Raw genomic sequence first — 12,924 nt, forward strand, 5'->3', positions numbered from 1 at the left:
TTGTCCAACCTGGCCTTAAAAACCTCCAGGGATGGGGCATCAACAACCTCCCTGGGCAATCCATTCCAGCTCCTCACCACCCTTATAGTGAAGAATTTCTTCCTAATATCTAACCTAAATCTCCCCTCTCTCAGTTTAAAACCATTACCCCATGTCATATCACTATCTTCTCTGATGAAAAGCCCCTCCCCAGCTTTCCTGTAGCCCCTTTCAAGTACTGGAAGGTGCTATAAGGTCTCCCCAAAGCCTTCTCTTCTCCAGGCTGAACAGCCCCAACTCTCTCAGCCTGTTTTCATAGCAGAGGTGCTCCAGCCCTTTGATCATCTTGGTGGCCCTTCTCTGGACCCTCTCCAACAGCTCCATGTCTTTCCTGTGCTGAGGGCACCAGAACTGGACACAGCACTCCAGGTGGGATCTCACCAGAGCAGAGGGGCAGAATCACCTCCCTGTCCCTGCTGGCCACACTTCTTTTGATGCAGCCCAGGATGTGTTTGGCTCTCTGGGCTCCAGCACACACTGGCAGCTCATGTCAAGCTTCTCATCTACAGGAAGCAGCAGGCACATTGCAGCAGGTCTAAGAGGATGATTAGGAGCAATTCTCAGGCAGGAAGGTATTCCTATTTGCCTTATGCTCTTCTACCGTGACAGGCAGACAGTCTTCAGACACTGCTGGAGAGACTAAAAGCTGTGTTCTTTTTACCATCCATTTGAAAATACACAAACAGGAGATTTGCTTTGCTTTGTAGCAGCAGCAATATTTATGGATGCATATATTACCTCCAGCACTCATGGGAAATAATAACTCTGGCAACTCTTTTACAAACCCCACGTGCCAAACTGCTCTTAATGGATTGACACATCATGTTCATAATGTCAGTCCTCATCTCTCATACAGTAAACCACATTATTTCGTGTCTAGGAATATCAAAGCTTTCTGGACAACTTTTGCTTGCAGTTATCTGGGAATCAATTATGCAACTAAATTATTGCTTTACAGCTCACCTTCAGGATACAGAAGAACCTTTGGGAAAATTAGTATTTGAAAGTATGTGACTAACTATAATAGAAGGGGAACCACAGGCTTATGTTGAAATTTATTCTATTCCCAAATAATCAGCTCTTGCAGAATAAAAAGTTTTTTATGCTAAATTAACTTAGAAGCTGTTCTGAGGAAGATTGAGAACAAGATTCCAATCAGTGTGGTTCCACTTTAATTTTGTAATCATTTATAAAAGGCTTTTAAGTGCACTTAGAAGACTGGTGTCACTTCACCTTTTTAATAAAAATCTGTATTTATAATAATGGTGCTTCCTCAAATTGTAACAAGAGATTTTTTTTCCCGACATATTGTGCATGTCACTCAACAACTCATTATAACCGCCACCCAACAATCTGCTAAAGAAAAATACTCACATATCACTACTACTATAAAAAATATCTGAAAGTTGTTGCTGAACCAATTAGCTGATCGATTCGTTCCCATGAAAGAAACAATCACAATTTATAGGATTTACATGATAGAAAGCATGGCTAAACTGTGCATTTGTATTTTAGGAAAATACAGTTTAGTGGAGATATGTCTCATTAAACTTGAGCTGTTTACAGTTATGTATCTAGTCTAAGCGAATTACTAGAATCCCTCTTTACCTGAGTTACTTCCATTTAATTAATAGGTGCCTCCAAAAACCTACTCTTGTCTACCCAAACATGTGGTTTAGGGTTACAAGACTTGCTAGTGAGCTCTGACACCTCTGCACCCGGGCTGTATGCTTCCTCTAGCAGTGTCTAGGCAGGAAGAGTATGGATTACCCTGGGGCTGAGTCTGCAAGGGAGAGAAGAAAATCTCATTCTATGCAGATATTTGAGCAGATCAAGTGTGCAAAGACAGAAGTTTGCTATTCTTGTTTAAATAAGCTGACAAACATATGTATAAAATTTAGTGGAGCAATGAGGGAGGCTGGCAGTCCAGAGGGGCAGGTTTTCCCACGTCTCCACCTCATTGCTGTACCATGAAGTACTACTGACAAAGTTCCTCTTGCAGGAAGATGTGTGTGATTCCTCTGAAGGCTTCTTACATAGAGCTGCTTAGCAGGTATGTACACATACCCTTGCGCAAAGCACCACCAGTTCATTTAAAGAATCCCTACTGACAACAGCAGAATCACAGCTCCTCTTGATCAAGAAAAAGTAACAGTCTTCCTAGGACTACACTCAGCAGGCACCTTTTAGTTTGATCTCTACAGCCTCTACCCAAAGCTCAGTGAAGTCCTGTAGAGCTCTCCAGCTGAATTCCCATGTATTTCGGAGGAAGACCTCACAGGACAGTATCACGAAGTTGCCACACTTCAGCAGGATAAAAAGGCTGGAGGAGGTAGCTTTATGAATCAAGGTGAAATAATGTAACAATCTAGTGCTGCCAAAAGTCATCCTGCACCTTCCTCTTATTTATTTACCCATTTGTGATGAGCTGGGTAGGGTCAGCAGAAGGGTCCAAATACTGGACCACACTGGAGGCAGGTGGAGGGAAGGCAGGAAAGCAGATGGGAAGGAGGTATTCCTCTTTTGGCAGCAGCAAGCTGCTATGTTACCTTAGCCACACAAAACACTGTTACTGAAAAGTTTCCAATTCTAGCTTTTGCTTTAATATAGAAGAATTTTCCTAACTCATTGGCTGGGGAAATTTAAAGAGATTTTTTCTTTGTTTCCCAGCACAGGGAAAAGATGTGAGCTGCCTTGGCATCCCTAGGGGTTTTTTCCCCACAGTAGCTAAATGTGTGTTACGAATACACATATTATCTTGGGGGAGGATTTCCCTTGAGACTATTGATTTTATTACAGCTGGATCCAGGTATGTCTATTATCCACCTGTCTGTTTCCCAACCTCCTCACAACGAGCAGGTGGAGTATTTACATTTGCAAGACCTGTTAGTTGCTGCTTACACACAGAGATAATGACATCCTACAATGCTATGCTCAGCGGTTTCTATTACTGGTAGGCTGCTTGGCTTTTGTGTTCAGCTCAGACGGTGGCAGTGAACTACTTGTGAGGAGATGGTACCTCTTTCATGGATTAACAGATTAAAAAATACCATGACAACAACAGAAAAATAATAAATACATTGAAAGGTACTATTGTTATTTATTTAATAGGTGCTACTTTAAACTTAATTATTCTTTACTGTTTGCACTTTGGCTCTATCTGGTAAGTTCAATGACATCTTTCTGTTCATATATATCACTGTGTAAATTTCCCATTTGCATCTACCAGCAACATATAATACTAAAATCTGCAAACAAGAATAAAGGGCTTTATCTGAAAACAGCTTCAGTGAAGGCGTGGCAGACTAACACAGCCACAAACCCTTTCTTGCTATAGGAAAATCAAGTGTTTCTAACACAAGCATAAGTCCTTTAGCAGACAATAAACTAGGAAATACACCTTTCCTCATTCACACTGCCCAAATCTTTGCATGCAAATGGCTGATAATTCTGGAGAACAAAATAAATTCCCAAAATAAAACGAGCAACCAAAGTACTGGCTTGGAGGCTCTGGAACCGAATCCATGTTACACTATAAACCCCCGAGAGAGCGCTCCATTCATACAGGAATCCAAATATCAAGAACAACAGTTTTTAGGAGAAGACACAAACTGGGATTTGCTGGCAGTTTCTCAGTCAGAGCCGGTATAATTTCACGGCAGCTGTTTTCAGTAACTACATCCCAAGCGCCATCCCGTGGCGACCAGCATTCCGACAGCGCTGGCTTGGACCAGATCTGCCTGGAGGGCAGGAGGGCTGGAATTAATAGGGAGGGTGTCTCCTGATCAAAAAAGCAAACTCATCATGAGGGCGCTGCCCTCACTTGGAGCAATTAAGCTGCTTCATTTTCCATTAGAAAGATAAGAGTTGCAACTACAGTAAGCAACATCTTCTCCTCTCAGAAAGTTAATCACAGAATCAACAAAGCAACTATAAAATATTATTATTATTAATATAGCTTATTATTAATAATGATAACGACAGCAGACAAAGACTAGTGGATTGAGTTGCAATTTCTTGTAAAAAGTTACAATTTGTAAACTAATCATCATTACAAAACAATGTTGCACTTTCCAGTTGCACAATCTTCTGTGGTATTTAAGCATTAAGGTTATTAGCAATTTATTACAGTAGGATCTTGGTTTTATCAGGACCGTTTTCATATCTTGCTTCTTGTGTTTACAGCATCTCTACAGGCAACCCAGTAAAGCAGGTTGTTCTTCTGCCTATCATTAAGAGGCAAAAAACTCTCCCCAAATACAATACAACTTGACAACCATTCTCATGTTTCCCCTTCCAAGTTGCTCCAGACTTTATATAATGAATTCTCTCTCAGTCACAAACCCAGCATTCCAGTGTTGAGTCTAAAATCCATTAAAAAAAAATCCCACAACATTATCCTAATCTAACTACTGGTTCTTGATTTAAAAATACCTAGCCTTTATTACAAATTCTCATTAGAGTTATGAAATTACCACAATTGTTTTGGAATGTTACTGCTTACAGTTCACTAGATTTGGAGCAGGGAGAGAGAAGAGGGCCTTTTTTCATTTCCATTGTGAGTCTCTGAGAGCAACGAATGAGCAAACAACCTGCACTATGAAAATTAAAAAAGAAATCCTAACTTTTATACTGCTAAACTGATATCCTCTTCTACAATGCTGATGAAAACATAATGGTTAACAAATTGTCCTATCATTATTACAATACAGTAAAATAAGGTTATTACTAAAATGCAGTAACAACAGGAAGAATTGTTTCTACTTAGAAATATATGCATGATCAGTTGTTTAGTGTCTGATGCCTAGATGAAGCATGGCTTAGAAGAGCATTTGGTCCAGTTTCTGTAAATTCTGTATAACATGAAAATCTATGGCTGGTTTAAGACCCCACAATGAAGCTCCCCCAATTTATGCTGTCTGCAGTTCTCCATGCAACTACACTATCATTTTGTACAAACAGTTTACATGTAGGGTGCTCTCTACTGCAGCCTCAATCATTTTACCAAGATTGGTAACATTACTTTGGGTATTATATGAAATCCTGACATCCTGTTAATCTCATTTTCCTAAGTGATATAAATGATGTCTGGCTAATTTATTATCATACCTCAACTCATATTCCATATGCTCATGATCATTTTAATGGCTTCCTAGAATTACAACATCCTTGCTACAAACTGTAGCACCCAGTCCATTCCTCCTCCCAACAGCACTTGTGTACCAGAGGCTGGAGTAACAGCTTTCCAAATGTGGGCACCAGCTGTCAAATCAGCCATCAGGGTGTGTGTGAATGTCCAAACACAAACTAATGTATGCAAATCCACCCAAACATGTACTTCCTAGTGAGAATTTCACTGCTTTAAAAACAGTACAGTTGATCCCAGAGGCTTTGTGCCTCTGCCTGCCCCACAGTGGCTGAGGGAGCTGGACAGCAGGAACAGTCCTTTAGCCTCAGGGGTAAAATGAAGGGGAGAACAGATCAGAATCCCAAACCTTGCATTTTTGAGCACAACAGAGGGCTATAAGCAGCACTTGAGACACAAGGCAATTCACAAAAGAGTTGGAAAGAAGAAACATTATCTGCACCAGTTTGAATCACATGCTAAGTTGCCGAAGGATGCCATCACATGTGTCTGGAAGCACCCTTTCTCCACTGGTAGAACATCTCCAAAACATCTTCCCTGTGACCTCTGCTCTTCTATACTCTGCAGAGCACAAGTTAAACTTAAAGGCCACAATACGAATGCAGACACACACAGACACACAGAATATGTGATTCTATTATTCTGTGAATATGCACAAATATGCAAAGCCAGAAAGGGAAACATAGAAGTCTATGTACAAAATATGGTCTTTGTGCAGTCCCTGGAAGTCCTGTAGTTCTGCCTGATGTTCTAAGAAGTCACTAATGGCCACTGATGTGTTGTGAGAGCACATTATCATACATAACTTTACGTTATAAACATAGGAGGATGTGAGTATAAACAGATCAGTACAGAACACTCAAACTTGTCTCCTAAAAGCAGATGGAATAGATACAGAATTAACAACAATTTACCAAGCTTTAAAAACCTACTGAAACACTAGAATCCTAATCTTGACTTATGATTAGCTGCACTGATGCCTTTCCATGGGAAATATACGCTAGTAGCATAACCAAAAAAACCCACAAATTCCAGGCATCCTAAATTGGTCAGATGGCTTTAAAGACTGGATCAGGTTGCTTGTAGTCACAGGCATAGGGAGAAGACAGAACTTAGCTCCTTGCTTCAGGCTTACTGTTACTCTACTATACCAACGATGCAGCTGAAGGATTTCAGAGGGGTAGGACATGGGCAAGGGAACTGAACAAGGGGTCAGTATTGTCCTCATCCAGCTGGGTAATTAGTTAGAAGTGTGTTTGTACTGCTAAAAAAGTTTGGGGGGACAGCTGAATCCCTTACATGCCATCAGTCCTAGGCCTGGACAAACTCCAGACAGATGGCTTTGCTTACTGGTTATACTTGTTTAAAATAAATGTTTTTTGGAGTGTTTTGCTCTCTTCAAGTTGTATGATCGGTTATTTCAAGTTTGAGTTGTTATGGTCTGGTTTGCTTCTCTTCTTTTAATCAAAGGACAAATTATTTAAATGGCAGTAATTTGTAAACATCCTAACACACCAGAACTCATAAACAAGTGCCCGATTAAAAGCAGACATCACTTATACCATACTTCAAAACCAGCCCTTTCTGAATTTCTGCTGCTCATTAGTTTTATGCTTTATCAGGACATTTGCAAACAGGACATAGAAGATTCACAGAACACAGAGTTACTTCTTATTCCAAGAGCAAAGGAATTAAAAAAAATCTCCATGTAACAAAACAGGTAATTAGCCAACATTTATTAGCTGTTGGCAAATCCTGTTTTTTTAAGAGTACTGTGTCTTACAGCACTAACAAATAATATCACTGATCTCATGGAAGTGGCATATTTGAGCAAGATGCAAAGCCTGCTCATGGTGTATGTAACACTTCACCTTTGCTTCTTCTCAGTTATGAGGCATGAGGAGAATAAATCTCACAAAACTCCACCTCCCACTAACCATTTACATGTCAATTGTCAGTACAGCTCAATTAGTTTTGCCTAGCTCTTTTTGAGATTATTTTCAGTAAACTCAAACACAATTACCTGACTTAAATTCATCTTGTTGGCTTTTGTGCGATTTTTTCCTTCACGTAATTCTTCAGAAATCGCTTTGTTCTTCCTCCACCTTCTTGATCTCTTTTCTAAATCGTAACAGACTTCTTCAGTCTCACTGCTGTCAGAAAACTCCAAGCTGGTTGCCTGGGGATTGAAATTTACATCCAGTTCTCCATGGAAATGTTTTTTTTCTGTTCTGGGCATATCGCTTTGAGTCCTGTTTTGTAACCAAAGAAGTTTGCTAGGTCCTTTAGCTTCCTGGGAAGAGTTTACCGAAGATGTTTCAGAATCAGAGAACAGTGTCTCAGTATTGGTGTATAACCCAGAGGAAGGGGAGGTCACTGCCTGGTACTGATCATTGCCATAAATCCACTCAGTACCATACTGGGAGTTGGTGTAACAGAAATCGCCTGGTAATTGCCGAGGTCTCCGACGCAGCTTGTTCAAGGCCACATTCCAGTCATAGTCATCCTCACTGTCTGACCCCATCTCATCATAGGCAGACACGATACTGGATTCATTCTCCAAAGCTTCAAACACTTGACTCTTTGGTTTGGCAAGCATTCGAGGACGAGGCAAAGTAACATTCTGCAAAGCTACCCAGTTTCCATCCGTGCTTTGGAAAACAGAAGGCGGATCTATGAAAACAAAACAAGAACAATTATTGCTACGTGGTCACAGTGTTGAAAAGTTCATTTTCCTTGCCAGTTTGCAATCAACTGGCCACAAATTGGAGTGTTCAACAAAACCAATGAACAAATGCAAGTGGTGCTGCTTCGTGAATTCTCTCATGTTGTGAGCCATGCTGCTGGACTTTTCACCAGAAGGCACCACTTGAAGTCCTAGTGATGACTATTTGGAATGTGAGAATACTTGGACCAAAGCTTTTTTCTAAAATAATTATTCGGATAAGTTGAGAGAACACTAGTACTGAGACATGTATAAAACTTGTGTTTTGCAAATGTCTGACTCTGTGCAGTTCTGGTCCCCCATCTCAAACAGGAAAGATGGAAAAAGGATCAGAGAAGAGCAACAAAGGTTACAACATGTTCTGAAACATCTTCCATTCAAGGAATGATAAAGTAAGCCAGAGCTCTGCCATCTGGAGGAGAGAAGACTGAGAGAATACAGGCTACAAGAAATGGGGGAATCTCTTCTAACCTAACTACTAGAGGACATCAAGTGAAACTTGTGAAATTAAGATTCAAAACAAGTGGGATGCAATGGGTACGAGACCTGTGAAGCTTCTTGCCTAAGGGTGTTACGGATGCTAGAAATTCATCTGAGATAAACCAGAGATGGCTATGGACATGGAAGAGAAGTCCACTGAGGTTTACTAGACACAGAAAAACCCTTCTAGCTGAGGCAGTCATTAAGCTTAAAGTGCTGGCGGTTCAGAGCCAATTCAGGGGCAGCATGAAAAACACTTGCGTCCTCCTAATCTTTCCTAGGCTCTTGTTTATGGTTATCGTTGCTGCTGTTGATGTATCCCAGACTAAATGAATTTTTTGCCTGACCGAAGCATTGCTGCTCTTGTATTCTTAGACTTTTTCAGAGTATGTTTTACAACCCTGACAGATATAAAAAAAAATATGCAAAAAATATGGTCAAGAAGTGCTGTATAACTCACAGAATTGCATTTCTTCTAAATTCAGATTCTATTTCCAGTTGAACTTGGAAAGTCCCTTCATGGTAAATGTGAATGTGTGATGACTCTACCTTCCACAGCAGCTGAATAAATACATAATGCCATGGATTTACACAGTAATCTCAGCCTGCTGAATGAATTTTTCAGCCTTACTGATTCCTTCCATGAGTTCAAATTTGCCATTTCCAGAAAACTGCAGAAATACTTACTATAAACCAATAGTTTTCTTAAACTGTAAACAGAACATCACTATTTTAAAATGGAAGAAGTAAAATAAGGACAGCACTGTATATAGTACTCTAGCATCTTGCATTACAGGATTACAAATACTTGGAGATAAAGAAAATTACTTTTTGTCTGAAATTGTACTTAAAGAATGTAAGTATGCAGTAAAAAGGTGTGCTCAGTTTAAAAAAAGGAAGAAAGAAAGAAAGAAAACGTGGTGCATTGCCACCAACAAAACACCCTCACAAAAAGAAACAATTAAGTTAGGTCTTATGCAAGATTAATAACAGGTTTTGTATTTGTTACTCATTTGAGTCTTTCTGGCTTGTTTTCAATTCCTAAATGTCATGCCAATTCAGAGAACTTGAGAAAATACATCACTGATGTAAATCTTACTCTTGCTTAAAAAGAAATAAAAATAGTAATAGCTTTCTTGTAGCAGTGACCAGCTGAGCACATAACTGAATTCAGGTTTATAGGGAGAACTAATAACTCTTTATTGTAATAGCTGATTTTGGAGAGGAAAAAAGCCCCACAAAACAAGCTAACAAACAAAAAAAAAACAAACCACAAACTATCAAGCATAAGGAACTTCTGCTTTTTCACTTTTTCCAGCTGTGCTCACTGATCTAATTATAGGATTGTCTTGAGAGGAAAAGTATCTTTCCTTATAAACATCATCCTTGCAATAAAGCAAACAGCTCTGCAAGATGCAAATCTCTAACAGGAACTGAATTCACTTGCACCACCTTACACACAGGTAATGCAGTAGAGCAGCCACATAACTGTATTTTTCTCTTCCAACCCTCATCCTCTTATTTTGTTTATCAGCAACATATAAGAATGGGTCAAACATCCTCAGTTAACTGAAGAAAGGACAGGATTGTAGTTGATTACATCTTAGATGGTAAGCAGGGTAGAAAGGAAAGCCACTGAGAGTTTCACATTCAGAAAGCTGATTCAGTTTTATGCCAGCTTAAAGTACTGTCAAATGCTCCCTTCCTGATTTTCCATTCATTTACTTGAGTGAATGGATATTGCACACAATTCTTTGGGTATACACTATCATTTATCCACTTGAAAATGAAAATAGATTTAAGAAGACTCATTGTGAACCTATTGGTAAAGGGGAAAAAGCTCTAATTCATTATTTGGCTCTTGAGTCATTATTTAAGCCAGTGTAAAATGTAATAAAAATTAATTGAGATCTGCTTTTTGGCTACATGGCTAAAAAGCTCACGGATTTTGCCACTCCAAACTCTTGGTTGAGATTTCTGTAGTTTTCTGGGTTCTAATACAGAGCTGCTTACTACTGCATAGGTGGTATCCTATTTACACAAATTAGCACACTCAGGTATTTACTATAAGCTCAGCCAGCACCACAATTTCATCATAAACATGTTTCTTAGATGAAAGAAGCAAAACAAATCCTCTGAGTAGAGCACCTGAAAGGAAACTGGGTCAATTTGTCATTCTGCTGCGGTTAAGCAATTGTTAAGTACTAAATTGCTCAACAGTTGAATTCAATGAGATTGAAGTGGGTTCTTAAATTTAAGCACCCAACTTCAACTGCTTTACTGAAAATAGGCCTGCCACTAAAATGCCCAGGAGAACAACACTTCTGAGGGGGGGCTGAATGAGCAATCCACAAAGTAATGCATACTTAGTAAAGTCAGATTTTAGTTCTCCTTTACTAACACTTTCTTTCTTGGGGCAGGTGGGGTACTGACACTGTCTAATTTTTGAGTAAAAATGAATCTAAATTTTGAGTAAAAATATCTGAGGATATCAGCTTGCACTACAGATAAACAGATTGAATTGTGGGCAGCCTCCATCCCTGGTCCACACTACACAAACTGGCTGCTTCCGCTTGCCAGCAGCTAGTGAGCCAGCTGGGGGAGTGAGGGCACCAGTAAACTCACCCTACAAAAGAGAATCACAGAATCCCAGAATGTCAGAGGTTGGAAGGGACCTCCAAAGATAATTGAGTCCAACCCTTTCACTCAGAAAGGCATCCAGACAGGTCTTGAAAGTCTCCAGAGAAGGAGACTCCAAAACCTCTCTGGGGAGCCTGTTCCAGCGCTCTGTCACCCTCACAGTAAAGAAGTTCTTTCTCAAGTTGAGGTGGAACTTCTTGTGCTCGAGTTTGAATCCATTGTCCCTCGTCCTACCACAGGGCACAAGTGAAAAAAGCTTGTCCCTGCCTTCTTGATGCCCAGCCCTCATGTATTTATAGACATTAATTAGATCCCCTCTCTAGACTGAAAAGCCCCAGGTCTCTCTCAGCCTTTCCTCATAAGGCAGGTAGGTGTTCCAGTCCCTTAACCATCCACATAGCCCTCCTTTTCTGCTTGTTATGCAGAAGTTTTCTGTTTGTTTAGTTTAATGAGCTAATTTGCTATAGGGGTCAGACAGGCTCTACAGCTGTTACAAGAGAAGCAGCAGATCAAGCAGACTCTAATGGGAGGACAAAAGGAGCAGATGTTACTTCTCCCTCACCTGGAGCTCTGCTGCAGTAAACAGTTCAGCCTCATGCAGCTGTGGGGATGAAAACTAACCAGGTTCTGTGCTTCTGTGCAGAAGTTGTCTGGTGCTATCTTTTAGCCTCATGAACACTACAGCCACCCCAAGAGAGGCAGTGGAAATGGGATTCCCCCAAGAGCAGGAACCACCTGTGAGCACAAGGAATTGTGTTCTATCCCAGGATGCTGATTCAGAAATTACTTAGGAAGATACTCACCATCCATATTCAAACCTATACCTGGTTAATAGGGACACACAGAACCCTGCACATTGGTGAATGCATCGGAGTTGAAAATAAAGGTCAAAGGGGGAATCCTAAATGTTAATTATTTCACTGTTCACTCATGAACAATATGCAACAGAAGGGAATCTGTGGGCAACTGCAAGCTCCTTCAACTGGAAGACAGATAACTAGGTGCTGAAGAAGGGTCCTAGGGCTCTTGAGTCCTAAAAGCTCTGGAACGTATCCAAATTAGATGCCTAATATATCCTAACAGTCCAAAATCAACACCATAGAGGCTCAAATTTTTAATCTGTCCTTGGAAAAAATACAATGGCAAGATAAGCGACGAAATCATGACACATCACCAAATAGCTATCTTTGCAAGCACAGAGGTCAGCAGAAATTTCCTGCAAAGGATCCATCCTTTCAGTTGTATTCATTCCACATATGAGTGAGTACCAAAAAAAGAATCATATTCGTACTAGAAATATTTACTTGTTTCATTTAGCCTGTCCACACTTTTCCAGCTTGGTAATGCAGAGAGTTTGCGTTCCTTCTGTTTCCTGAACTGTCCTTTTTGCTGCCTCCAAAGAGCTTCAGTCACAGACGATGCAGGGTCTAGTCCTTTACTGGGCAAATCTTCACTAGCCAGGGAAAATGCAGACTGAGACCTCTGTGGGAACAAAAATCAAAGAGCATAACTTAAAAATAGAAAGACTTCATTATCAAACCCTTTACCATAATTAGTGTGAGTAGTTTGTTACCCATGGAAGTGTGGAATCTGCCAGCATCCAGAAATGGAATCTAATGCACTAAAAAGAATTGCTTCAGCTCTAGATTCTTTATTTGTGTGCATTTCTGATGCTATGCAAGGAGGCAGGAAATTGCTTATACCACCACAGACCAGGCGGAAAGAAATACCTAAGGTGAACATGTTCAGGATGCTTTTGGTGAGGACTATTATCTAACTGCTTTGACTCAAACTAGCCAGAAAGAGATCCCACTGTGGTGAGACATGATGATCTATTGTTGGCTCAACAAGCCATCTGGTGTAAAAATTTGCAGAAATTAAAAATGTTAAAAAT

General features: G+C 40.1%; 1 protein-coding gene across 6 annotated transcripts in view; it reads right to left on the minus strand.

Annotated features, from left to right (window-relative positions):
• The window catches only part of MYRIP (myosin VIIA and Rab interacting protein), a 233,052-nt gene that overhangs the window by 27,089 nt on the left and 193,039 nt on the right, over positions 1-12,924 (minus strand). For all 6 annotated transcript variants that reach the window (XM_051612083.1, XM_051612082.1, XM_051612085.1 and 3 more), the window contains 2 exons: positions 12,335-12,512; positions 7,209-7,858 (listed from right to left, as the gene is read on the minus strand). In XM_051612083.1, coding sequence (XP_051468043.1) covers positions 7,209-7,858; positions 12,335-12,512 — 828 coding nt within the window. The remainder of the gene's footprint in view (positions 1-7,208; positions 7,859-12,334; positions 12,513-12,924) is intronic.

Source organism: Apus apus, chromosome 2, assembly GCF_020740795.1.
Source record: "Apus apus isolate bApuApu2 chromosome 2, bApuApu2.pri.cur, whole genome shotgun sequence".
In the NCBI taxonomy this organism is placed as follows: Eukaryota; Metazoa; Chordata; class Aves; order Apodiformes; family Apodidae; genus Apus; species Apus apus.